At 41.0% G+C, this 26,909-nt stretch overlaps 1 protein-coding gene across 2 annotated transcripts in view; it reads right to left on the bottom strand.

Moving 5' to 3' along the window:
- Positions 1-3,627: 3,627 nt before the first annotated feature.
- The window catches only part of LOC130169344 (ADP-ribosylation factor-like protein 15), a 100,892-nt gene continuing 77,610 nt past the window's right edge, over positions 3,628-26,909 (bottom strand). For both annotated transcript variants that reach the window (XM_056376019.1, XM_056376018.1), the window contains exon 5: positions 3,628-5,680. In XM_056376019.1, the coding sequence (XP_056231994.1) occupies positions 5,528-5,680 (153 nt within the window). In that variant the 3' untranslated portion in view covers positions 3,628-5,527. The remainder of the gene's footprint in view (positions 5,681-26,909) is intronic.

The following is a 26,909-nucleotide window of genomic DNA, read 5'->3' as shown; positions in this document are numbered from 1 at the left end:
ATTTGCAGTAAACATTTGAAAATAAAAGTATTTGAAAGTAAAACAAAAAGAAAACAAGTCTATTTGCTGTCAGGCAAGGTTTTAAGAATTGTTTTTTGCTGTTACTTAGTGCACAATAAGCATTATGGGCTTGTGTGTGTGTGTTTGACATTAGTATAATGGTTTTATAATCTGTAAATTCTTTAAAAAAAAGTAGATTTATAATCATTTTAAATAATCAACTTTAAGCCATTTGGGTTTAAGTGGAGAGTACTAACCTTAAAAATCTGAAATTATTGCCATTACTATTTCACACCAGTATCGTTTGGCAACTAAATATGTCTATTAATCCAGTAAATTCAAATAAAACTGACATATGAAGTTCTCACAGCCTAAGGACAAACAAAATTGCCAGATTGCTGGTTAATTTAAAAAAATCAAAATATGTGGCGGGACACCAGTCAGGATGTCAACGTGCTGCACATTTTGTGACTCTTTGGTGTAATCGTCTCACATATCTGGGACTGATTAGTTAGTCCAGGGAACATTTCCTCACTAGCTTACATCATATTGATGCATTTCCGTCACTTGTGTTTGTTTTTCAAAGGGGCGTGTGCGTGCGTGTGTGTGTGTTTGTGTGAGAATCATGAAGGCAGGAGAGTGTTGAAACAAAGAGGAAACACCTCGAATGAACCCAGAGATCCTGTCTGATGACTGACTGGCATCTCGCTCTCACACATACACACATGGATGAGTGAAAGCAGCATCAAGGCTGATTTCTGTGCTGCGTCACTGCTCGACGATCCTGAGGAGGAGAGCAGTTTTTTTTTTTTTTTTTGTGGGAGCAGTCCCTTGCTGTGAGGGGCCGGGAATGTGGGGTGACCTGCTTGGAGCACCAGCTGTGGGAGGCAGAGCAGGGGTACGAGGCCCAGATGGATATCAGGGCAACATCTGTTCCACCTCCTAGCGGGGTCTTATCAGCAGAAATGCTGCCACACACACTGGACGGGAGAAGGGAGAAGACAGAGAGAAATGGGCATTCTTTGCAGAGTTTAAGAAAACATGCCTGCTTTTGTTTGTCTTGTAAACGAAAGTTAGGTTCCCCGTTGGGTCGCGCATTTGCATTTCACAAAGCTCATAGGGGTCATTTTGTTATGTGTGATCACATTTCTTTGTACTTCTGGTGGGTCCTTATACTCTATGTGGCACACTTTTGTCCTTATAATTTTATGTCCCATCGTACATGCCAAAATATGAAAAATACAACAAATTTCCTTTACATTAATATTTCCCAAACATAAGGGCCATTGCAAATGCAACAGTTTTACGTAATATTGTTTCACTGTATTCTTTATTTTGTCAAATCAAAGAAAGCTAAAATCAAGAATTTCTATCCATGGGATTTTACTTATTTGCAGTCTGCACCGATAAAATTGCAGCTGTTTACTTTAGAAATGCATCCTAAAATCTGTTATACAGCATTTCATTTTATACTGCCAATATTTTCTTGTTTGTTTTTGGCAGACATGCTTTGTGTAGTTTTGTCAAACACTGTGTGTAGTATATCAAATAGCTTCTACTTTAGTGTAGTTAAGGAGTCATACTGAGGTCATGCTGAAAATGTAAAATGTGGCAGCAAAGTGTAAGGATAATATATTTTTTAAAACCTACATGGATCATTTCATTCTGCAGCCAGTCTGCTTCCTACACTGTAAAATGATGAGAGTTGATTTTCATTCCTAAAGTGTTAAAATGAGAACAGCCCATGTTTGAATCCAACCCACACTTGATGGAAGATTTCCTGTCTTTTCATTGACTGTGATGCGTGTGTACTAAACACAGTGTAACCACATTGTAAATGCGAAGACAACCAATAATGACGTGAATGCAGCGCTCTTGATGTCAGGAAATCAAAACCAAAAAGACAAACAATAAACTATGATGGAGGCTGTAGCTTGGAGCGTTTAATAATTGGCTGTGGTTGGCAGGTTTGCACTCTGCTGAGTACTGTAAGTTCACTGTGTTTTGTGCAGGGTCTTACACAGTCATTCTCTAAATTGCATTTCTGCATGTTTCATCCTTTTGTTACAAAACACACCTTCACTTTATATCACTGCCAACAATCAAGCTTGTCACAGTTTCTCTTTGCATTTCTGTTAGTGTTTTTCCTTCCTTCCAGGCAGCCATTAATTACCATTCATTTCAGTGAATTATAGAAATCAACTTGCACAGACTTGAATGTTTCTTGAGATACTGTATCCATCACAGTAAACATCACGTCCCCAACACTGTTGCTTGGTAAAGCAACTGTGGGCACAGACTGATTGGAAAAATCTGGAGTGTATTACAGCACAACATCAATAATATAAGTTCTTGACTGGCTCTCAACAAGGACAAGAGAAAAAAATCTGCAGCTAGACACCAGCAATTACACAGGTAGAGCAGGTAAAGGTTCAATGTGGGAGGAGAGGATGGGCTGCATCTTTTTCAAGGGATTAAACTCAACTGTACAGACAGAAGGAGAGGGTGAGGAGGAGGAGGAGGAGAGAGAGAGAGAGAGAGAGAGAGAGAGAGAGAGAGAGAGAGAGAGAGAGAGAGAAAGGTCCCCTGTCTCTCCCTTTTTTCTCCCAAGAGGGCTGTTTCGCTGAGGTTCTGGCCTCTTCCCTTCCCCAGGGCACCCTGGATGCCCATGCTGAGGGAGGGCTGCTTTGGCGTGACCAAAGGGAAGCAGAGCGAGCAAGAGAGACAGAGAAATGGAGAGAACCCGAGAGAGAGGGAAAAAAAAAACAGTAAGGAGAGAGAGATAGAAAACAGAGAGAAAGTGAGAGCGACAGGAAGAAAAAAGGGGAGTGAGACAAGCGCAGCAGCCCATGGTTTGTCTCAGGGCTGCAGCAGCTTCCAGAGCTGGTGTGCAGCAGACTGAAGAGAAGCACGTCTGCCCCAGAGGCAGAGACTGGAAAACAGGATCAAAGAGTCGCCAGGGCAACCTGCATGACACACATTGTATTAAAGCCACACGGTTAATTTGAAAGAGAGGGAAGAAGGGCAAAAGGAGAAGAAAAGGGGAGGCAGAGGTAGCACAGAGTAGAGTATATTTATCAAGAACTCCTGTCTCACTCGGTTAACTTTCCACTCAGAACTTTCTTCAGCTGCTCCACTTTGACTTTGAGGTTTTTTTTTTTTAGATTTTTTTTTTTAACTTTGGCTCAACCTCCACTGGTTCATCTGCGTTTTCCTGATTATCTTCCAGAGTCTCAGATTTCCACCTTAAATCACAAATCAGAGACGTTGTGAAGAAAATGTTTCCAGAAACGTGGGCAAACATTCAACTCATCACACATTTCATACAGATACATGAAGTATTAATATCCAATTGTACAAATATTTACTGAAAACAGACCTACACCGTAGTCTCTAAATTCATATCTGGTCTCAATGAATTTCTGATCACAAACAGATGAAATGCTACACCCTTCACTAGTTCCCAGAATACAGAAAATATTTATACTGTTTAACAAACCTAGAAACTGTCATCCATACCCCCCATTATCAGGTTACATATTAAAAAGACATTATAGCATTCAATGTGAGATATATTAAACAGTTTACTACAACATTTTAATAAGCAAAAGTAATCATGATGTAAATAACAACTAAGACAATATTTTAATTTTTAAAACTTTAATTGCCATTTTAGACAAAACGTATGATTGAAAAAACAAACAAAGATACAAAAAAAACAAAAAAAAAACCCAAATAGACTGCAGTGAATGTTTTAAAACCTATGTGTCAGCAGTCCGGCATTGGTATAAACCCTCCTAGTCGAAAGATTTATTTCGCATTCAAGCAACCGAATGCACTGATCCATGCGGACTGTAAAAATGACCTGGCAGATCTCAAGTCAGGTACAAAAAGTGATTCAATCTCTAAAAACCTGACAAAATACTGAACAAAACAACAACGAAAATGCAAATCACACAGGAAGGAGGTGTGAACTTTATCCGTTACTGAAGCACATCCTGGGGAACAACCACACACCTGTGGCACAATGAATACGACTCATTTTAGACGCTTGGAGTCCACACAAGAGCAGCCGGGCTGAAAGATGGCATCTGGGGTAAAAAACCCCACTGAGCAGTAATGGGGACAGGGAACGGAGCTGGAGTGGAGGGGCAACGTTGGTTGGAATGAGTTGGGATGAGGTGGGGTGGGGGTCCACGATAAACAGCAGACAGGGAGGGGTCTTCACAGACAGTTGGAAGGCATTAGGGTGTCGGACAGGGACTTGTCAGATGCAGCTGTTGCTGTGGCTGATTGATAGAGTTTGTATTCCACCCTGATGGGAAACTGGAGGCGCTCGCCAGTGTTGAGAGGCATTATGTCAAATTCAGAAGAAAAAAAAATACAGTAAAAATGCAGATACACAAATATTACATTTGCTAAACACTGAAATGAAGCTAAATCCATCATATTTCTCTACCTTGTGGCTACACCCAGCCCAGTCAATAATCACTGTGTTTTGTTTTTTTTTTTTGTTTTTTGGTCTTTGATTTGAAAGAAGTCATAGGTGTGGTATGATATATAAAAAATCTGAACGTAGCTCTATGAGGTTAACATACAGAGCTATAAAATATATCGTAAGTTGCACATTTATAAAAAGCATTCAGACTTGTTCTCACGTTCTCCAAATGGACTCACGACTCCATAAAGTCACCTAGCACTTAGTCACATGATAAGTAGTACTTGTGTATGGCGGCACAGGAGGGTACACAGCAACATGCTTCTATGCATGTACATAATACTCCATGAGATACTCAGACTACACTATTCAGATTAGATATTCAGACACAGTGTGACTCACCGATATGTAACTACCGTACATAACACAAGGCTTTGGACTATGCACTCCGACCACACAACGACATTCGTTGTTACCGAGTCAAAAGGAGAAGCACACTTGACAGCCATACAGTACTTCTCAGTGGAAAGGATATCAGCCGTGCCCACCCAAACATCCTGTAAAGTAATTAGTGGAGACGTTAAACATATCTACAGACAACCTGGGCTCCACTTTGTGTGTGACCGTATGCGTGTGTGTGTGTGTGTGTGTGTGCGTGCGTGTGTGTGTGTGAGACTGAGAATGAGAATGTGTGTGTTAGTGTCCGACGATGACTAAAGGAATGCCATACGTCCCAAATGCCACTGGTTTAATCACAATGGCACAGTAGTAAACAAGATTTCCATCTCTGGCAAAGTTCAATGATTTTTCATGACAAACTGTTTTACATCGGGTGGGTTTAATGGCAGCTCTCCTCTGTCAGGTTGTAGTGGCTGACTGTTGCTTGTGCACACTCTTCCAATTTGAAAAATGAGACCTCAGTGAAGGATAACATACAATACACATCTCGAAGAGAGAGGCCCACATCTGCTGAATTTTCTTATGTGTACATGTTTGTGTCTGTGCATGAGTGTGTGAACATGGGCACCATCAGGATGCGGTGTTTCCTTGTTGTTAGCCGCTAATGTCTCTGCATTAGCAGTGTTAGCATCATATCCTTGCAGGCTCTGTGTCCTTGTCCTCCAACAGGCTAATGAACTGACCGAAGCTCTCCTTCACTGCCTCCATGTTGTCGGTGGTGCTGCCCTCCAAGATCCAGCGCTTCCCTCGGGCCAGCGGCTCCAGCTCAAAGTACTTCTTGATCTGTCGAACAGAGAATATGGTCAATTCAAACATTATGTATCACTCTACACATTAAGAAATTATCACATTTAGTAGTAGTAGGAAGTAGGAATAATGGTTGCTGTTTTTAAGACACTTGCACAGAAAAATCATTTAAATATCAGCAGCTGTATTATCAGCAGAACATCTTCTTTCATTTTTTACATGAAAAGCAGCAACACTACTCTCAAACCATGTGCTGTTTACAGCAAATAATCTGCACTTTTTTTAAAATCGCAAACAAACATAACACCAGATGAGTTCAGTGACCACATATTACCTTGTGTTTCAGTATGTTTTCAGACCAGCATCTTTTCATGATTCAGCCAGAACCATTTTTGCAATTTTATGTTGACCAAGTTTGAGAAAAGCCCTGGTTTTAATGTTGCATTACAGTTTTCAGAGACCACACTCGTCCTCTGAGACCAAGAACATTAAAAAAGAAAAACGAAGGTCCTTGTGTATCATCCCCATCCACACTTCAAGTAGTTTCCCATGCACGATGTCTTTTCTTCACATAATCACTCACAAATACATGAAGTCATGAAACTATCCAAACACGGATTTACACCAGAATGCAACCAAATGTACTAAAGTAAAACAGAATAAAACTACATGAAATAAAACAATCTTCTTATCTGAGAAATATGTGGCTTATTGGTTTGGCACTGTTCTTTGTAACAGTTGATTATAAAGATCATATGTTGGCTGTTGGCAGCTCATGACAGTCGGGGTGCAGTGAGGTCGGGGGGAGAACCAGAACCAGCTGTTACGTAAAAACAAATCTCAGCAGAGAGAAACAATGTCTTAGACCTCCACTGAAGGTGCTGCAGGTTGTTAGGGTTTCTGACATTTTTAAGCTGAGAGTAATGGAAGCAATTTCGTTTGCCCGATGTGAACGAAGTTCAGCCATCGCCTCCTGTTTGTCTGATAGGGAGTGAAGAATGTACAGAGACAAATGAGTTCTGTCAGCAGCCCTGAGAAAAAAACATTAAAATGCCACTAATGTCACTGATGCAATAAAACTACAATACCCAACCATGTAAACTTATTCAGTCAGTTTCACACTCAGATTGAAGAATGTCTACCACACTGAGTTATCAGTATTTGGGTATGTGGTGTTCGCAGTTCCTTTAAAGCAGTGATGAACGATGTTAAAATCCAAAGGGCTTTTTGTTCAGTCATCTTTACTTGTTAAATATGAAGATCTTGACCCAAAGCAGACTTTTTTTATTGCATTTTGTACTAATTATTGTAATCTGGTTGTCACAGTGTGTGTGTGTGTGTGTGTGTGTGTCAAAGGACACAGGCTGGAAAGCAGAAATTCTCAAATTAATACAGAATCACCAATGCTGCGAAGGCATTTAAAACATTTCAACATTTCATGACTTTAGTAATTATGGTTTCAATCTGTTTAGTGATCAGATTTTCTGTATTTCTACATGTTTCCGCAAATATAAAACAAAGACTGATGATTGAACAAATTCTAGAAATCAAAATAGCAGATAACCTCAGTATTCAGAAAGCAACACAAGAAGACAAATACATTTGTCCACCCTGTAAACACCACCAACTCCACACAGGTGCCCGTCACACAGTCAAATGACTTTTCAACTTCAAGTGAAATTGCTTTTGTCTAGACCGTGCTGGGCTGTCTAGCTGTGCCATGGTGTGTGGCATGAAGAGGATGGGGAAGAGGAGGAGGTGGCGGAGGAGGGGGGTATTCTTTGTGTCTGCTCAAATCCAGCCAGCCATGCCAGTGAGTGGGAGAGTGAGCGCTGTCTCTGCCCCCCTGAGCCGAGTCTCTGTCCGGGTGTAATGTGAGTTTAATGACAGATTAAGTCACCTCAGCCGCGTTTGGCTCAGAGGCCTGGCTAGAAAGCCGAGCGGACCCAAACAGTGTTAACAAATCTGTCTGGGTAACTTGAGCTGCCCTAGTCCAGCCTGTAGCCCCAGACCTAGACTGCAGACGATGCGGCTGGCTGCCTGTCTGGCTGGCTGGCTCACTTGTCTGCCTGTAGCCAAGGCCCTCTTCTGGAAGACTCTGGCCCCTGCACTGGCAGACAGTCAAAAGGCCAGCAGTGACCTCTGTGCAAGTGCAGACAGGCTCAAGCTTCTCTCACTTCCCCTCCTTGCCTCACAGACCAACAGAACACACCCAGGGGCATCTCACAGTGCAGCAAATGCCTTCTTTAGTACTATGCAACAGACAACTGATCTTACCAATGACACCAGATGACTTATTAAGTTTTCAGTGCAGCTTTACAGCTGTGCACTCGTGATAACACGAGTAGTCTGAGATACTAAAGAATCCCCTATATACTTAATACCTAGTTGGTATGAACACCTTCATACAGACCACATTTCACTGACAGGGCACATTCTATCCAGAGATTTTAATCACACAACAGGCGGACAGGATACGTCGCCAAAAACACTGTCTCAGTGTTACACGACTGAAGGAACCCCATGACCTAACAGTCGGGTGCATCCACATTGGCAGTCAACAGTGTGGCCCAAACCAGTTTCTCTGAGATTAAGTCCTCCTAAGCACACTTATGCTTGCTTAAGGAATTGCGTGAGGCAGTGGGAAGGGTAAGCCACACAAGACGCGGGTTGCCAGATGGCTCCTAGGATGACCACTGGGTCATCCAGTCTAGCTTCTTCTAGGTCACACAGAGCAGGGGCCTCGCCTTGTGCATGGGAAAAAAGCGGCTTATACATGCATAAGGGTGTCAAAAAATCTTTAATCACCTGTGTCTGTGTCAACTGTATTCCTGCTTCTGGAATCCAGCCATGTTAGCCACCGGGGTAAACTGTTGTGGGGAGAGCCATAAAACTCAGGAAAGCAGAACTCTTTGGCAACAGGCCTGAATAATGACTTCTGAGTCTGACCAGTTGTGCAGAGTGGACAGTGAAATGACTGAGAACTTGCATGTGCTGGATTTTTATACATATATTTTTTAATTTATTACAGACAATCATATTCAGCATTACTGTATTATGCTGTTTTAAGAATAACTGATAACTGATTTGTCAATATCTCCTATGCAGCATATCATATGTTTAAAGCAATAAAAAAGCTAAAGCATTGTTATATGCTGATAACTATTGGTTAACTTTCAGGGCACATCTCTATTTCAGAGTGGAAATGCATGGTTTATATATGCAAATCCCAAAAGTCAACAATATTATGTAATCTGTTTTATCAAATGAGGGTTAATTGGAGATCTGGTAAGATACATATTAGTGCCTATTTTCACCTCCTAAGTATGAAAAGATGAGATCTGTTTTACAAGGCTTCTAAGTTAACAGTAACGCAAACAGTGCTGCAAAATTACGCACGAGGCTCGTTCAGTGAGTGCAAGTCTGCTGTAAAGCAGAGTGCTACACGGACAGCTGACATCATTGCAATGTAGTTTTACTGTGTGAACTCCTGGGCGTCAGTGGTGAGAAATTCTAATGGTGAGACAAACACCTTCTCAATTAATCCTGGATGGTAAACTCTGATGTCGGCAATATGGGGGCTGATGCATCAATTTCTTATTTAAAAACCTTGGACTACTTATAAGAAAAAGCCCCAACTCTGCATTAAGTGGCTAATTTATCCTTGTGCAACAAATGGTCAAATTATGGCAATTTAAAAAATCTAATGTGAAAAATTATCTGACATGTTCTTGCACAAAGAAGGTAAATGCTTTAGTGGAAAACATTTTTATAAATAATTGCTTGCAGTTGTTTTTAACATTCTGAAATAAAATGAGACTTGATGATAAACTGATTGATGATGGAGGATGTAAATTAATGTTAAAGTGTCAGGGTGGGTGGGGTGATGTATATAAAGGAACTTCTATGTACTATTCTTTAATGGCTATTGGAAATCAGTATCTAGGCTCTTTGTAGGAGAGAAACTTAGATAAACTTGGCCTACAAGACTGTAAACTTCATTTTTTCCCAACTTTTGTCTTAAATTTCACTTGTTGATTAATAAAAGACAATTCAGCTATTGTTTTTTGGAAAATGAGTCTGGAGTAAATGTCTTTTCATTAAAGATATATCATTACGTTTGACAATTTGGGACCCAGTGTCTGCAGGGAGTGGCTGCACAGCTAGTCAGCTAAGCTTAAGCTCCGACCCTGGCACTACTTCAGGCTACTTAAGAGAGCGGATGGGCATGCATGGCACGTGCACCCAGCTGCTCCCTGACCTATGCAAGATTACTACATGTAATGGTCACTGTTGGCATCATATCAAGTCAAGAGGATATCCTGGCAGAATAAAAACAGCTATGGCGGCTGTCTCCTGCCACCAGCAGCCCTGCTCTGGCCTCCTGACCAACTAAACACACCAGGGAGGCAGAAAGAGACACAATAAATAAATAAATAAATAAATAAAAAAACTGACTGGATGAGAGAGAAGATGCCTGAGCCAAGTTCTAGTCATGGAGGTGCATGACTAGAACACCCCCTGACAAATTTATATCCTTCACAAATTTATATCCTCTGTTGCATAGTCGTGTACAGTTTAAAAATAAATTTGAGGATAGAAAGCAGGTGGTATTGTGCTCAAATGTCTATTTATCTTCGTAAATTATAAGCTGTATTGAAAAACAAAAACAAAACAAACAAAAAAAGTTAAAAAATGAATTACAATCTAAGCTGAAGTAAATAAAAACTATTCTTTATTTATATATTTTTTATGCTCATAGTTAGAGCTGCATCCTGTCCCAGCATGCACTACACAACAGGTTTCCAGCCTCACACAGACAAAATCAAACAAGCTAACTCATGCTCATATTCACACTTCTCTGTTTAGGTGCCCAGCAGTCCAGCTATTAGAGATAAACCGTGTAGGAATTCATTTATAGTTTAGCTCAAGATTTCACATACTGTCACGCCACCAGCAGGATGAAAATAAATAAATAAATCAAAAAAAAAATGACAAACCGTCTATTGAACATTTATTTAAGTAATTGAGAGAGAAACTGACTTGACTACAACATGTCAACCTGACAAAAACTGCCTTTGTGTGAACAATATCACAGACGAAACACCAGTAACCGCTCTCTACCTGCTTTAACTGAACCTGCACATTGTATACTGCCTAATTTTTGTTTTCTTAATGTCTGTCTATCTTTGTTACTTTGTTGACTGTTCAAGTATTCTCAACCAAAAGAAACAAAGGTTTAAAAATAAATAAACTGGCATGCAGCCTAATATGACCCACCTTTGCCACATTGTTTGCAATAATGATTTATTAGCTTCATAAATGAAGTCATTTTTCATGGAACCTTCTCATTCATTTATCTGCGCCCTGCAGGTTTCTCACAGTAATTTTTGCAGTTCAGCTTGTGCTGAGTAATTCAGGTTACGTGCCTTTCTCAAGGGTGTAATGGCAGAGGTCCAAGACAACAGAGTACACTCAGTTTACATGCCATGTTCAGGATCTTTTTGATAAAACGATTGCTGTGGTTCAACGGTCTTGCGCTATGCACACATATTTGGGAAATCTAAAGTCAGTTTTAGCATTCTTGCAGAGGTTAACAGCAAAGCCAGATGTAACAGACGCAGGATTTGTTGGATACACTCCGACAGCAGATCAGTATCGTAAAAGAAAGTTAAATGACTGCTGTCAACTCTCAATTTCTCATCTAGGGCAAGTTTTTTTGTCAAGTCTGGCTCTTGCAGCTGCCTCAGGTTCCAAAAGTCTGAGAAAAATATCAAAACTAAATTCAATGATATCAAATAATACTAATAATCTCTTCCTGTTTAAGTAATAAGATCATAAAAAGAAGAACAGGAAATGTTCACTTGAGAAGATTTTGCCTTTTAGCCATGTAAAAAAAAAAGCCTAAACATAAAGAGACGCCGATAAAAAGAACTGCTCCAACAGATAAGTTATCCTTCAAACATTGCTTTCCTCCAGGCAATTATCAACATTTCTCTGTGGAGCATGGAGAACTTTACTCACTAAACTCATTGGAGAAGTAATGATTTCAGCCTTGCGCTTTTCATTTGGATTGAAAGCATGTGTGCATAAAGTGACCTATGAAAAAGGAAGGAGAAAGTGGCCAAAAGGGGTCCAAAAGTCAAGTGAGGAAAGTGGGCTCAGACTTTTGGACCCCAGTGTATAGATTATTTTAGAAGATCATTTTTTAATATAGTTTTAGCTTTAAAATAACTGTGCTTCATAAAATGGAAGATATGGCCTCCAATGCCCTTGTTCCAATGTGTACCATGACCACATGTCTATCACGCCTCACTGTTATGTGTCAAAAACCTCACCTCACGAATAAGCTATATTACTGGAGAAGGAAGCATTAGGGGGTCTCTGAACTAGGGAAAGTGGCATACTCAAATATCCAACACAATCAATTACACCATCCCTTGACATGTTGGCCCCTGTGAAGATATCAGTCACTTGAAAAGTGGCCCACACTGGCGACTGCATTGAAATGGGAGGGTAATGTGAGATCCACTTACCATATAATAGATATGCCTCTGTTTGCTTTTCCGGCTTACCTAAAGAGCCTTAAAGACATGAGAAAGCCTGGAGGTCCCCAAGAAGGGAACACTTGGGAAGCCTGTGAAAAAACAAACATTGCACCACAAACTGTGGGAGGTGTCAAGTGAAACAGCCCACTGGCCAGTAAGTAAAACCTAAAGCCTATTTAAAAAAGGCTTTAATACCTTGGGCAATGGAGCCACGGTTTTGCATCTGAGGGGATTACTGTAGGTAGATAACAACCTGATCACCTGTTAAGTGAAAGTACTAGCTGTAGGTGAGGCACATGACACTTTGTTTATAGATTGCATGAAGTGAGGACCTCAGGACCCCCCTCTGAAAGCTGTTGGGATAGCTAGCAGGTGGCAGAGGGCTCAGCATGGTCCCTGTGCCAAATGCTGCCCGGACTTGTGTCTGTAACAATTCATGCATGTACTCGCACCATCATCCTTGAGTTGTTATAGTTCTCCAACACTATAGTGGGCTCTGTGGACGAATCTACAGCAGGCACACAGGAGGGTTGCTCTTGAAGTCATTAAAAGCAGGAAAATCAGGAAAAGCTGAACTTGCTGTCTCTAAAAGTCTCACAATGGCTGCACATTGCCATCGTACAGCATGTGTTGTTGTCTTCTACTTGCCCCCTCTATTTTAAGGTCTTCAAAAATGGATTGGCTATGTTGTGGCCGGCACATCTTTATGGGAGGCAGAAGAGGAAACAACCAGCTCAAGGGTACCAAAGACCAACAAGCCAATCATCAGTCAGGAGTGGTGCAGCTGGCACAGTTGAAGACCTCACTGTTTTTGAATTTTGTAATTGCAGCACTAGCTACAATTACATAATTCTGGTGGCTTGTGGGTGCACGTCAGAGTGCAAAGACCATGCAGCAGGTATAAGAAGAAAATTCAGAAGAAAAATGCATATTCAAATTTAAAAGAACCCACGGCCACAAAGACCATAAACCTTGAGTCACAATATGGAGAGAGGGGGCAGGAGAAAGACAGAAAGATATGGACTTTCAGTTTAGTCCCTTCATTTGCAATGGAAACATTCCAGGCCTAGCAGGCACATAAAAGCATTGAGGCCACCCTGGAATCAAGCCATAGCTGCAGAACTGTTGGACCAGGGGATTCAGCAGGCAACAAATTAAGACTTAAGTCCCCATGTCACAGTGCAAAAAGTGAGCTGCATTTAGATTTACTGTCCAGTTCCACTCATGTGGGACCATGGATCTCCCCAAGGCTCGGCTCAGTGCAGGTTCAAAGTGATTCACTTGCGGTACAATTCTCTTCAAAGCCAACTGACCACTGCCAGATCAGAGCCATCCTCAGAGGCGCTGTAAATCTAAGCAAGACTGCACAGGGGACATTCTTGCCGACTCTTTCAGTGTGCTCCTTGGAACAATGCTATTGCACTTAAAAGCCTACACGGTGATAATGTCCTTTCCATATAGGAATCAATTCTGAAAATATATCTAAAAGATGTGCCTGACAAGATTCCCATTTGGACAATGAGCAGGTTGATCTTTTTTGCTTTGTTTTTACAAGCAGCTGCATTTATTTTTATTTTTCTTGCAGCAGATCAAATGACTTCCAAAAACACTGGCTGCTGTTACCTGGGTAAATGACCCATGCCTCAAGTCTGGTAGTGACAACAGCAGATGCAGTCTGTATTTGCAGAAAACACATTAAAACAAAATTAAACACTGGGGGATTAGGGCTGGGGGATAATTCAATGTTTATCCACTCTCAGCAGAATCAAACTATGATGATATGATCTTATTATATTATTATCTTACAAATTGTTGATTTATATGTTTTTCAAATTAATAATTCTGAGCACGCTGTTAGCACACAAAACAAAAGCATTGTTATTTTACATGTGTAGAGTGAAAGTGAGGTATGTTGCTTTGAACATCAGTTTGATTGTTTTATTTGTGATAGTATAGTGATAAGAATTTCAGCCATACCACCTGGCTCTCCTGGGGACCAGATCAGTTATCAGAAGAGTCCAGGAACAGACGAGCAACTGGACCCTCAGAAATGGGCACATAAAACAAGCAATGGGCACATTTGCCCAAACATGAACATTAAACTCAGTGCCATTAGTTTCTGTAATACATCATCTCAAAATACAATCCTCTTCGGGTTAGAACCCTGACAAAGATCAAAGAGTGAAGGTCAGAAACCTGGTGAAGTTTCAGTCTCGAAGCATGAATGACATTTTCTATAGTTAGAGTGCGGGTTGGGGGCAGAGGGGAAGGAAAACATCCGTCCTCTGATGTAGGTTGGAAAATAACTGGCAGGTTCAGTAGCGGGGACATGGCCCCTTCACCACGGGTTGACCTATAGGACACTGACAAAAGTCTGTGAGGGCAGAATATCTGGGATGAAGTGTAGTTTGGGGGGGGGGGGGTACCCATGTTTGCCTTGCCTTATTACAGATTTACAGTAACTCAATTTATTAAAGGCCAAGAGCTCCTTGACAAGGAACATCTGGTCTTTGGGACTTGAACGGGTGAGCTGGCGTCTTGCCCATGCTCCCTGCTGCAGGGGCCAATGTGCCAGCACCTTCCCTTGAGCCCGCTGGCCCTCCCTCTCGTCCTCTTGTGAAGAGGGCCGCCTTGCTGAAGCAGCCCACACAGAGGGCCCACAAAGCCCAGGAGGTCCGTCAGAAGCCACCCCTCCTCCTCCAAGACCCCCCTAGTGGGACCCTCCACCCCTTTCACTCTGAGGCCCCCCTTTCACGCTCCAGTCCTGACAGTTGACCAGCTTGAAAGCTGCAGCAGGCCCCCGCTTTAGCACACAGCACGCGGCATTACAATCAAAGTGCTCCCCCTCTGCAAAAGATTTAAACCATGCGTCAAGTTGGAGTCTGCACACACACACACACTCACACACATTCATTCTCTCATACACTGACAAACAGATGCACACGCGCACATTTGAATATTTATATTTGAAAATCAAGGTTCTTGGGTTTTCCTGGGTTTGCATACATTCTCCTATTTGTAATCATGACCACGTCTTCACATTGTTTCTTTGTGTGTCTGAGTGTGTATACATATTTGTGTGTGTTCTCTAATTAATCGCAGAGGGGTTTCTTACAGTAGATGGCAACAAAGCAGACAAATGAGACTTAAGACTAATCAGATTGTCTGTTTGTTCAGGACACAGAACACACATTACAAGCACCTATCCCAGCTGTTTCAAGAGAAGTTACTAAATCACTATACAAACAAGTGAAATTTGTTAAACGTACACATCAGTGGTTTCTTTGTGTACAGTATATGCATAGTTACAGTGCTCCCTGGGCTCAGCATCAAAAATGAGATTTGATGTACTTTAGGAAATGTGTTTATTTTTATGCACTATTAATTCCTTCTGTTTCAAAACTGCTTCTGACTGGTTTAAATCATTACCAGGAAATCCGGATAGTACAGCCAATGCTGCGGCCCAGCCCAGGCAACAGCTGCCCCCAGACACAGCACCAACAAACATTTTCATACCCCAACTGTCAAGGATGAAAGCTGTCCCATGTGATCTTTCTTTTTTCAGTTAATTATGCATAAACCCAATAACGACCATCAACAGAGAGGGATTTGAGAAGGGAACAACAAAGGAGACTGAAACAGAAGTCTTCCCTTGTCACCTCTGTAGAACCAGGATGAAACTTTTGTAAAACATTTGCATTCCATCAAGGAAACTTAAAAAAAAAAAACCTTAGTCATTTTGAGTTTTGTCAAAGGGTAAGTTTCAGTAGATGAAAACCTCAATGGCAGAAAACCCCCAGAGATTCCCAGTGTTTGATCCCTGTGACTCAGCAATGGAACCTGGGGGTCAAATCACATGCTGAATAGGCTTTTCGGAAGTCTTGTCCTGGCTAGTGGCGGCCGGTCGTCCGACCCTGCTTGACCAGCAGACAAAGGAAGAGCACTGACTACAATTGGGATGGGGGGGATTCTTTTCTCCTCCAATGGAAAGTCCGGTCCTGAATAGGGTCTGGCTGGCTGAATTGCGTTCCACACCGATTTTGAGAGTGAGGACCCACTGGGGTCAGGGTTCAGCATAATTTGACGCGGGCTGTGGGAAAAGGCGAGCGCGGTGCCCGCACAACCTGCAGACTGCCCTCTCACCCACGGTGCCCCTTAACCTCCAAAAGGGACGGACCACCAGCCCAGGGATGACAGGATGAGAAAGGCTGTATGGGTGGGAAAAGGAGAGAAAGCGGAGATGAAGGTGGGCGGGATGGCCGCACTAGCAGGATAGACAAAGATGTGAGAGAGATAAACCATCAAAGAAACGAGAAGTTTCTAAGTAGCTTCACATATTGCGCTTCGAACCTCTACATTCTCTAGAGGGTAATCAATACGTGCAGCTTGACTGGTTTTCCAACCCTCATCTCCCAAGGTGGGATGGATGAAGCACTGGGTACATGTCTGTGAGATTTCTCCTGGCACTGAGGGTCTGCAGTCTTTCTTTTTGTAATCACTCACCATGCGTGCAAACAGAGGTTAATAGGTGCTTGGAAATCTATGCTACAGTACATCCAAAAGTGTCTTGCCATTTACGAAAGGGTCAGATACAGTTACTAGCTAAAACATCTGGACTTAAAACAACCTCCTGAGGAGTGTAGCTTGACATCAGGGACACCTAGAAAGCATGGAAATATGATTATACATTTTCTCAGTCATCCACACTCTGACTTTTTCCTGCAAGCACTTTCTGGTCACCATCAGCAGGAGTGACAACTACACTACCATTTCCTTTCCATGAATTGTAAGCGGATACGATATCCAGACAGGAGTCAGGCAGTTTGTTCCACATGCAAAATGCAAAGGTGTTGCTCACTTCTCAGCCATGCTGAGGCAATTTTCTGTTATCTTGCTTGTTAAGAAACAGAAAACGTTCCTGAGATCACAGACTTTGTGGGATGGGAGACTGATTATGTGAGCTTTGTTTGTACAATTTTTTCATCAACTTCACACAAAAACACTGGTGATGCTTGTGGCATCACTCACATTACCCCAAGCTTACATTAACAGTCAATAACTGCAAATCTGACAGGATTTGTTGGTCTGAATCGTCTTTAAGAAATTGCTGCGTTAAGTTACACTGTTAAATGATTAAATCACATAATGAAGAGCAATGACAAGTAAAATGTAATACAAGTTTGAAAGGCAGACTCTGGCATTTAAAGATAGCTTTATTGTAACAGCTAATGCTGGAAAATCAAGCTGTCAATGCTGTGTTTTAACAGAGTCATATAAGTGCACATGGCGTGGCCACCGGCTGGATGGAGACACCTCTTAAAAAACTATCACGTGCTGCTTTACATGGAATGTCACACTTCAGGGTGCCATACAGTACACCTCATCAACTGACAGGAGGGAACCGAAAACACACTCACAAACTATACTGGATCTTCTGCAGTGTGTGTGGACTGTTCACATGCATCTAGGTGTAAAATAAAATCCCACATTTAGAGCGATGTAGGAGATATATGGTTTCATCTTCACTATTCACAGTTTAAAAACAATATATTGGCAAGAATAATATGGTGTTATTCTCAGTGCCAATAAAACCTGAGCGTCGTGGGCTGCCTCAAACTGTACTTCAGATTTCTGTCAGCTGATCATACTGTAGGTTTCCTGACCAAATGATTTGTTTGTGCAATGTGAAATAAAATAAACCACAATTATGACAAGTATGCATAAAGTAAATCAGTTAATTGCTGCTGGCATCCAAAACAGGAAGTTAAAAATTACTCATAAAACTGAACATCAAAAGAAAAACAGGCAGTGGAGTGGGAAGCTCACTCTGGCTCTGGCACTTGCATTTTATTTATCTGGAGAGAATGCGCCCTCATTTAAAATGCCAACACCTTGTAAAGAAAAAGAGGCACTGGACAGATTGATCTTGATTATATGCAAAAAGTGGAGCAGTGTTATACATTTTGTATGAATGTGGAGAAAATAATAACTTTCATGTGTTTTAGGAAGGGTTAAACAGAAAAACAAATTGTGCCTCAGATAGTGATTATTATAGCGATTAACAGTCATAATGTCAGTGAATATTTTGCTGATTATCCCAGTGAAAACCTCTCTCATACTGTCATGATGTCCAGGGCAACTTGAGCTTGGCTTTCAGTACATTATGTTGTGGTCAATATGTTTATATAATGTGGCCATAGAGCCGTTTTGCACTTGACTAGAAATGAGGGACAGAGCTCAGCAAGGTCACCTGCTCCTCATCCGTTTTTCCACTGCAGCCAGCAACTCACAAGTCGGGGGTTGGGGAGGGGAGTTGGGGGTGGGGAGGGTTGGTTGCTGACCGGCTTCAGTCTAGACGGCTCAATACGCAGTTGACTTTTTAAACCCGCTTGTCTGGAAAAAGAGCAGACGTGAGGTAAGAGGGGGGTGAGCTGCAGCAGAGAGGTGGTGGTGCATTTTGGCTGCCACAGCCAGTAGGCTATATGCGCTACAAGCAAGCAGCGAGAGAGGGGATGAGAGGAAAAGGGAAAGAGAGGACGAGAGAGAGACAGAGACAGTGAGAAAGAGAAACAGACAGCGAGGCAGAGACAGAGAGAGAGAGAGTCAGAGACGCTATCGGAGGGAGCCATCCGAGTCGTGGCTGTGGCTCCATTGTCAAGGTCAGCGAGCCGCGGAGTAAAAAGTCACGCCACCTGACCCCCCTCCCACTCTGCCTGTCTGCTTTCCTGCTGTTCATCCCCTGTCCTCCCCCTCAGTACCTCCATCAGTCTCGTCTGCTCACTCAGCACACGGTGAGAGAATCTGATCTCAGTGGTTGCAGATATATTCTCATCGTCATCATACAGAATATATTTTACAATATCCCTCTTGATGTAATTCCATAGGCAGATTACAGCAGAGGCAAAAATAGATATAAGAACTACTCAGCTGCATATGATGTTTAACATCTGAATGTTTCCCTTCCCCTTATAAAATAGATTGACAATTCCCCAAATCTATGAAAAGACTATAGTCATCTCTGCTGATCATGTGTCTAAACTCTGCACCAGAAATATTTATGCAGAAGCTGGACTTTTAAGGTTTAGAGCACATTCATCTTCATTTGGCATCTTGAAGAAGGGTTTTAATGGGAAATTAGCACAATACGAAAAGACTGTCTGTTTGAAATGCTGACTGCACTCGATTTGCAGTTTTCATTAGTCCCAATCTTTGGCAGTCTAGCTGACAAAAATTATTTGACATTGCACAATGATCTCATCTTTACAAGACTGGCAATGAGCCCTTTTGGAAGTTCTCTTAATTATTATTCTGCAGACAGTAAAAGAAAGATGAAATTGGCTCACTTCTAATTTTGCAGCATTACTTAACTCTCTTTAGGCAAAAGCAACTCACTGAAGGATACTGACATCTGCTGAATCATTTGATGGGGCTGCAGCAATCCGTTACTGATTGTCTGGTGGTTCTGAATGTTTACTACCGATGATTAAATCTCGACGAAAAGACTAAGCGAGGTTATAGCTCACAGACTGCTGTTATGATGATTAAGCACTGACCGGAGCTTATTGCAGTGATGAGATATGTGAAAAAACAAAGGGCAAGCCAACGCAACAGTGACATGCTGTTCAGCGATAAGCATAGCATCACTTTTGTTGTGAGCGTCAGTGTTTATGGACTAGCTGAGGTGAGCAAACATGCCCCCCTCCAAGCCTTTTAATATCACCAGCCCCAATCGGCCTGCAACAAACAAAAACAAGCTGAGGGAGGACAGAACACACCCATCAGGACCCATCACGACTCGTGTAATGAATGAACAGACATCTGACATTATAGTGAACAGCACCACAGACTTGTGACTAGATCATACATTTTTCGTGTTGGTGTCATAGGCAGCTGTCAGAGTTGTGTGAAAACAACGATTCTACCGAGAGACTGATATGAATCTTTATTATGAGACGTGTTTTCACTGTTCACGCCAAGTCTTTCTGGTTCATGATCGTATTCTGTGTTTGACCATGTCCACCCTCAGAAAAGAGCTGCAAAGACACACACATTTTAACTGAACGTGACAGCATTTTGCAGTCAAGCCCACAGCAACACGAACTTTCAATTCTGGACCTTTTTAAAGATGTGTTCTGATGCTCTTTGTATAGGTTTATGTTTAACTGCATGTGTTCTGATGTGTGTCCTGTCTTGGTTCTTGTTTCCTCTGCTGTACTCAGGTCTTCCCGGCAAAAGAGACATTGATGTCAAATAGATAAAATACTCAAATTAGGGCTATAATAAAAACCTCCCTTTTGTTTTTGCAACTAACAGACCTCTCTGACAACATTATGAACTAAATCTCTACAAAGAAATGAAAATGTCAAAGGAAGCTGCTAATGGCAACATTTTGTAAACTCGTGTTAAAAAGCGTTTAACAGAAGGGAGGATTTGCAAAAATACTTGAAAAACTCCAAGAACTAAATATTGCGCAACAGTCTTTTTGGTGACTAATGTAAAACTTTCTTCCTGTTGATTATTCTAAATGAGCTGGCAATAATAACATTTCCACTCAGTAATGACGCAAGTCTAAGGTATTGTAAGGGTGATCTTAACAAGTTAGTTAGAGCCATTTGGTAACAGAGTTGCTCACACTGTTGTTTCCTTCTTCAGGTTCATTGATTGGCTCTTACCTGTGCCTCATCTCCTACACAACCAATCAGCAGCCACTGGGGAATTTAGAGCCACCAGCGTCACAGGGCACAATGACACACACACCATGTGCCAGACGTTTGACGAAAGTTTCAGACACTGGGCACCACATGAGTCATTGAGCACAGCCACCACCCAATGTGTGCCAAGACCTGCAAGTTCACCATGTGCAAAATGTGACAGAGGACAGTGGTTGACTAGCCACTTCCGTCTTGGACTATTCCCAACACAGTTTGATCAAAAGTTATCATTGCACTTTCTGCAATGTCAAGTGACTGCAATGGACACTGAAAATGGAATTACTGTCCCAGCTACACGAGCTATCCAAAACCTATGGGATTACTTTGGGCTAGTAGGGGTCTTACACAGCTTAACACAGCAACATCAGCACACTCCTATTCAGAGCCACCACATACACACTTTTTTCTTACTTTTTAAGGAGTAGACAATTTTGTTCAAATCAATTTCTCTGGTCCCCGAAGCTGTAGCATTAAAACTATGTTATTAACCATTTAGAGATAAATGAGCTTCTAAATCAAAATTTCTGAATTGCTAGTATTTAAACCTATTTAGGTGGATAACAACCGAGCTCCTTGGCAGATTTAAGTAGAATCCTGTTGGTTTTGAATTTAGTGAACAGTTCTGACAAGTCTGACAAAGTTTTTTTTTTTTTTTTTTTTTTTTTTTACAACTCCAAGATTACCAAACCATGTATATGCAGCCTGTCATTGACTTGCCTGTATGAGACTCAATGATGAATCATATCGAAACCCTCAATTTTAACAAATTACCTGTTTTGATCATAACTTCCAGATCAAGTGCAGACAATTATTGGGGACCTACTGACATTTGGATCACATTAATGCATCATATATCGAGTAGAAAAAGGGCAGGCAAGACTCAGCCTGTACTGAGCTCCATAAGTTGTACAGGGTAGGACACGCTGCAACACATTATGTACTTGGCAGTGTAACTACCTAAATGATACATGCTGACAACCTCTGAACTAATTCATGGCTACGGGATGTGGTCTATGTAATGTAACATTCAAATAGCCATCTGGATGTCTACCACCTGTCAAGGGTGAGTAAGAACACTTTTTGGCTAGGAAAGAGATGTGTCATATTTCAAACAAAAGTGAATTCAAAGTTAAAGTTAAAATTAACTTTGTCCATTACTACAATAGTTAAAAAATCATTGCTGATCAATCAACCACCATCAATTCACCATTCAAGCCACCAATTTATCTATCATCTATCTATGATATCATCTACCATCTCTGTCTTTTTAGACTTTTAGTCGTGATCTCCATTTATGCACAGAATGAGATGCACTAATGCATCTACACAAATGTTTAAATAACCAAATGATGTAAAGCCTTCACAGGATGTAATATCATAAGAACAGTTCTAATAACACTGTAGGTCTGTAAGTGCTTGTAAAAGGAAAAGCAAAAAAAATGCATCTCCCCCTCCAATAAAAACAACCAATCAATCAGACATGAAAATCAGGCATTGTTAAATACCAATTCTTTTCCACACACAGTAACAAAAAAACCCACAATATTTATCTTTAAAAGGTTTGTGACACCCTGTTCATAATCTATGTATAATTGAGAATGGCTATGCAGAGAAATATTCTCAGGATTAAAGCTCCAATCTGGAAATTATGCAGAATTTGTCTTTACAAATTACAATGTAAATTTCACATAATAGTAATTTAACTTACTTTTGCAACATATACGTTGCAAACCAAACCAAATGGGGTTTTGCAGTATCTACTGACTTCTTTCAAAGTGAGTGCAATTACAGTTTTTTTTTTTTAAGGTAAGAGCACTCATCAGCATGTTTGAAACAGCACTGTGTGTCAAGAATATCTTTTACAATGTTCAAACTCTTTCAGCTGGCACACAAGCAGCGAGTACACAGAGCCAAGTCTGTGTTTTCTTTGAGTGAGGGTGAAGGGGGACATGAGACATGTGTGCGAGCTGTCACACTCGCAGACAGGCAGAGAGAGAGAGAGAGAGAGAGAGAGAGAGAGAGAGAGAGAGAGAGAGAGAGAGAGAGAGACAGAGAGAGAGAGAGACAGAGAGAGAGAGAGAGAGAGAGAGAAATGGTCCACTCTGGGAATTCATTTTGAATAAAACGTGGATGAATCACCATGAAAGCAGGAACCACAGTGATTATTATTAGATGTTAGAATTTCTGGTTAATTACACAGAAGCCCAAAACAAGCTGCTGGAACTGATGTAGCCCAGTGCATTGTTCAGATCTATGAATCATCACATCGTTAACCTTCAGTATACACAGCTCTGTTTTTCTCAATCTCAATTTCTAAGTAAATTTCTGGACAGCACATTATATTTATGTGGATAGTACTTTGTTTTGTGCAGTGCTATAACTACAGCTGATTATAAGACCTTTTATTAACATGCTTGGCTGAGTTTGATTCATGTTTCTTACAGAACAAATGTTATGGAGTGTGCAGAGCCGAGATTCTGTCCTGGACTTGGTGAATGAACTACAGACTGATTTTTGTGTTCTTTTTCTAGTTTGGAAATTTTGATACCGCTAAAGTGCTGAATAAAATGTAATTGTTTAAATATCATTATAAATATGTGAAAAGCATGGGTGGCAAACTTACATAGGGCTTGCACACGGCAAGAACAAAGATGAAAGATGCAATTCAGTGGCAACCCGGCATCTCTCAAGAACTACTGTATGATGTTGGCGCTAATCTTAAAAAGTGTATTACCAACATTTTTTATTTTTAATTTCATGCTGAAATTGCATCATTAAATGCATATGATGAAAGGAGAAGGTGAGCACATGATGGCGGTGAGAAATTTATTCAGTGTTGTATTCTTCTCTTTTAATGAATGGGTGAGTCAAACAAATGTCTAAACTATAAGAGATAATTATACTATCACTTCATTGAGATTTCCGTTGGGAACACAAGCTGTCACTGGCTGTCAGAGCGATGCTGGGAAGCTCAAAATCATTATCACCAATCCACAGGATCTCTGAAAACTTGTTTAAACAAACGTCTTGAATGTGTATTGAAAAGAAGAAAACAGGGAAGCTGTCTTTGACATATTAAAATAAGTGTGCTATTCCTTTTCAACCAGTTCAACAAAAAACACAAACCTTTAATCACACAGTTGGATGGTTTCAGTGACACAAATGTAAAACAGATTTTCTTTGCGCAACACTTCATTCGAATGACTCTTCAGATTAAGAACACATTCATGGAGGTAATGAAATGCATCTGAGAGCAGAGGTTATCAGTTGGAGGAAATTGTATATATGGCTGTGTAACATTTACAGTACCTAATACCTCACGAGTAGCATAAGTGAGAGCCTTGAGAAAGAGCTCTTCTCTAGTGTTATTGACAAATTACCTTCAAGTGATTAAGTGAAGACGTCACTGTGGGGAGTAAATGAGAACATTTCGGATGGGCATAAATTACCAAATCAAAGTCAAATCAAATCAAAGCGGATAAAGCATAGTTGCTGAATGAGCATTGTTGTGGTAGTTGGACCTGTTCCAAAACTTGGCAGTGGCTTGTTTAGTTGCGCAAAGAGCTGTTCATTTTGATTGTCGGCCTGCCTTTCCAATGCTTTCATCTTACTTTATTGAGACCCTTTGGGTCTGTCTGTTCAGACCAGTTGTACTGCACAAAAGTACTACAGGGGTATCACCTGCATCTTTTTAACAGTTACTAACACGGCTGAAAATATATACGTCTCAACAAGATGCTTTGTGGTGAAGTGACTCCACTGGAGGTGTGAGCATAACTGTTTGGTGTGCATGTCAAGTAAACAATAACGGCCCTTAACTCCCATGCATCACTTCAAAAGGCCTCAATTACAAGAGATTATAACACATAAACGTTTCCGTTGAAAATGCCATTGTGCGGATGTATACAGTTTTCAGCAGTAATTGTGAGAGCAGGAATGCCATCCTTTCCATTGTCAATGACTGGCAGTTTATTCCCACAGGTAAAAAAAGATTCTATCTTTCCACAGGCTAGGATTACCAAAGAAAAGAGCAAACAATATGGTAAATTTTGTATAGTGGAAAGCCCCTTCTGCATAACAGACACTAAATGAGTAATCTGGCTCCATATGTAGAAAATAAAAGATTTCTGGCCTTCTCCCAGAATAAAAGCAAATGATATGCACCCTGTTTATACATCTGTATCGACATCCTTAGAAAGCGGAGCTACCGCAGCCTTCATTTGGAGGCTTTGACACAGCTGCTTCTCAAACACCCAAAATCATTTGATTCACTTCCAAACAGTAAGTGCCTAAAACTAATCAGCAGAAACACAGTGTTCTGAGAGGATGTCAGTGCTGAGGACCGGTCATGCCGCAGGTTGCAGACATTAGGCAGACTCCATGCAAGCTAACCCACGTAGGGTCATTCTGGTCATATCACATCAGGGACTTTTAACATTTCACCATTAGCCCCCATTAGGTCTTAGCAGGCTTAGTCATATCCTTAGACATTTTGTTCATTCCCTCGCAATCACTGACTAAACCTGAGGGATAGTGACTAGACTTCAAGACTGACATAACGTGACACGTGCAAGGAGAATGCATGCAAGGATACAGATCTAACGTTCACGGTTTTTGTAGTTTCGTGTTACATAAAAACATGGTGGGAATTAACCAGTTTATACCAGATATAATAAAGTTAACACTTATATATGCCTGCTTCCAAAATTACCTCCAATCTGCCATCCAACACCAAAAACAAGCCATACCAACAGCCCACAATTCCTTCATGGTATAATACAACATGGCACACTGGGGGAAATGCTTTAAATCGGTGCTCATGTATCCACAATGATAAAAAAGGATGAAAAGGTGGTTTTGCAAAGCTGGTACATGCCGGTGGTACAGAGACAATTATGTGCTATGCCCACAGTTTAAGAGGCAAAATTGACAACAATTACCACCACCCACTTGGGGACTGGAAAGAATAATGTTCTGTGTGGGAAACGAGACAGATTTTCTTTTATATTTGCACTTAGCAGCAGGACAAATAACATACTGGGCATGACAAAACATGCGCTTCCAAAAACAAACACATCATTAGGATTTTGATGCACATTAAAGTGCCTCAGCAATACTTTGATCACATTTTGGGTGAGGGGGTGATATTAACAAGAACAAAGTTCACCTCAAAAAACATTTATTATTTAAAACACCTATGCAGATGCAACACAGGTGCACATCCTCAGCAAGTTTACTGTGAAGTGTAGTTCCATGTAGTCTTCTCCAAAAATACAGAATTAGGCAGGGGCCAGCCAACGGCAGAATAAAAAAATCACCACAGAATTACTTTAAATGGGTTCAAAAAATTCACATGGTCAGATCAAGATGAGTTTTTATGCATATTTGGGACAATGCACTTGGCTTCTGTTCACTTGGATTAAAGTGGACAAGCTATTTTACATTTTACAGTACTTACAGTTATTCAACTAAAGATCATTCATTTTTCACCAACAGATATGGAGCTACATAGTTAAACTTGCTGTGTGTTAGAGGACTACTAACTACAATGTTTCCAGTACATACAGATTTTGATTTCTGGATGAATTCATCTTTCAAGTAATAATCTTGCTCCTTGAATTTAAAAACAACCACTAGATAAACAGGTTGGATCACAGTGTTTTGTGTGTATGGGCAAACAGTTGGATCAAACACACAGTCAGAGCTGGGTTACAATAGACTTTTCCGCAGCCTTTCTTGTCTGAGTTAGAAGGTGTTTGCATATAAGAGTAGGACAGAGGTTCAGGTGTAGGCCCCGAGGCTCGACTAATCCTCCTTGAAGTGCCCGTCCCATTAGACCATGTAATCAGGAATGTGCTGCAAAGCAGGTGTGTTAATAATGCTTATTAAACAAACGCCCGTTTACTGCTGTCTGCTTTGGATACCTGATGTTGGTGATGTCATGACAGACATGAGATGGGAGGGAGAGAGGAGGAGGTAAGGTTAGTGAGGAGTATTTTCACAGAC

The sequence above is a fragment of the Seriola aureovittata genome, chromosome 5 (assembly GCF_021018895.1).
Source record: "Seriola aureovittata isolate HTS-2021-v1 ecotype China chromosome 5, ASM2101889v1, whole genome shotgun sequence".
In the NCBI taxonomy this organism is placed as follows: domain Eukaryota; kingdom Metazoa; phylum Chordata; class Actinopteri; order Carangiformes; family Carangidae; genus Seriola; species Seriola aureovittata.
The sequence above is the reverse complement of the archived record's forward strand: the minus strand, read 5'-3'. Positions and strand labels throughout refer to the sequence as shown.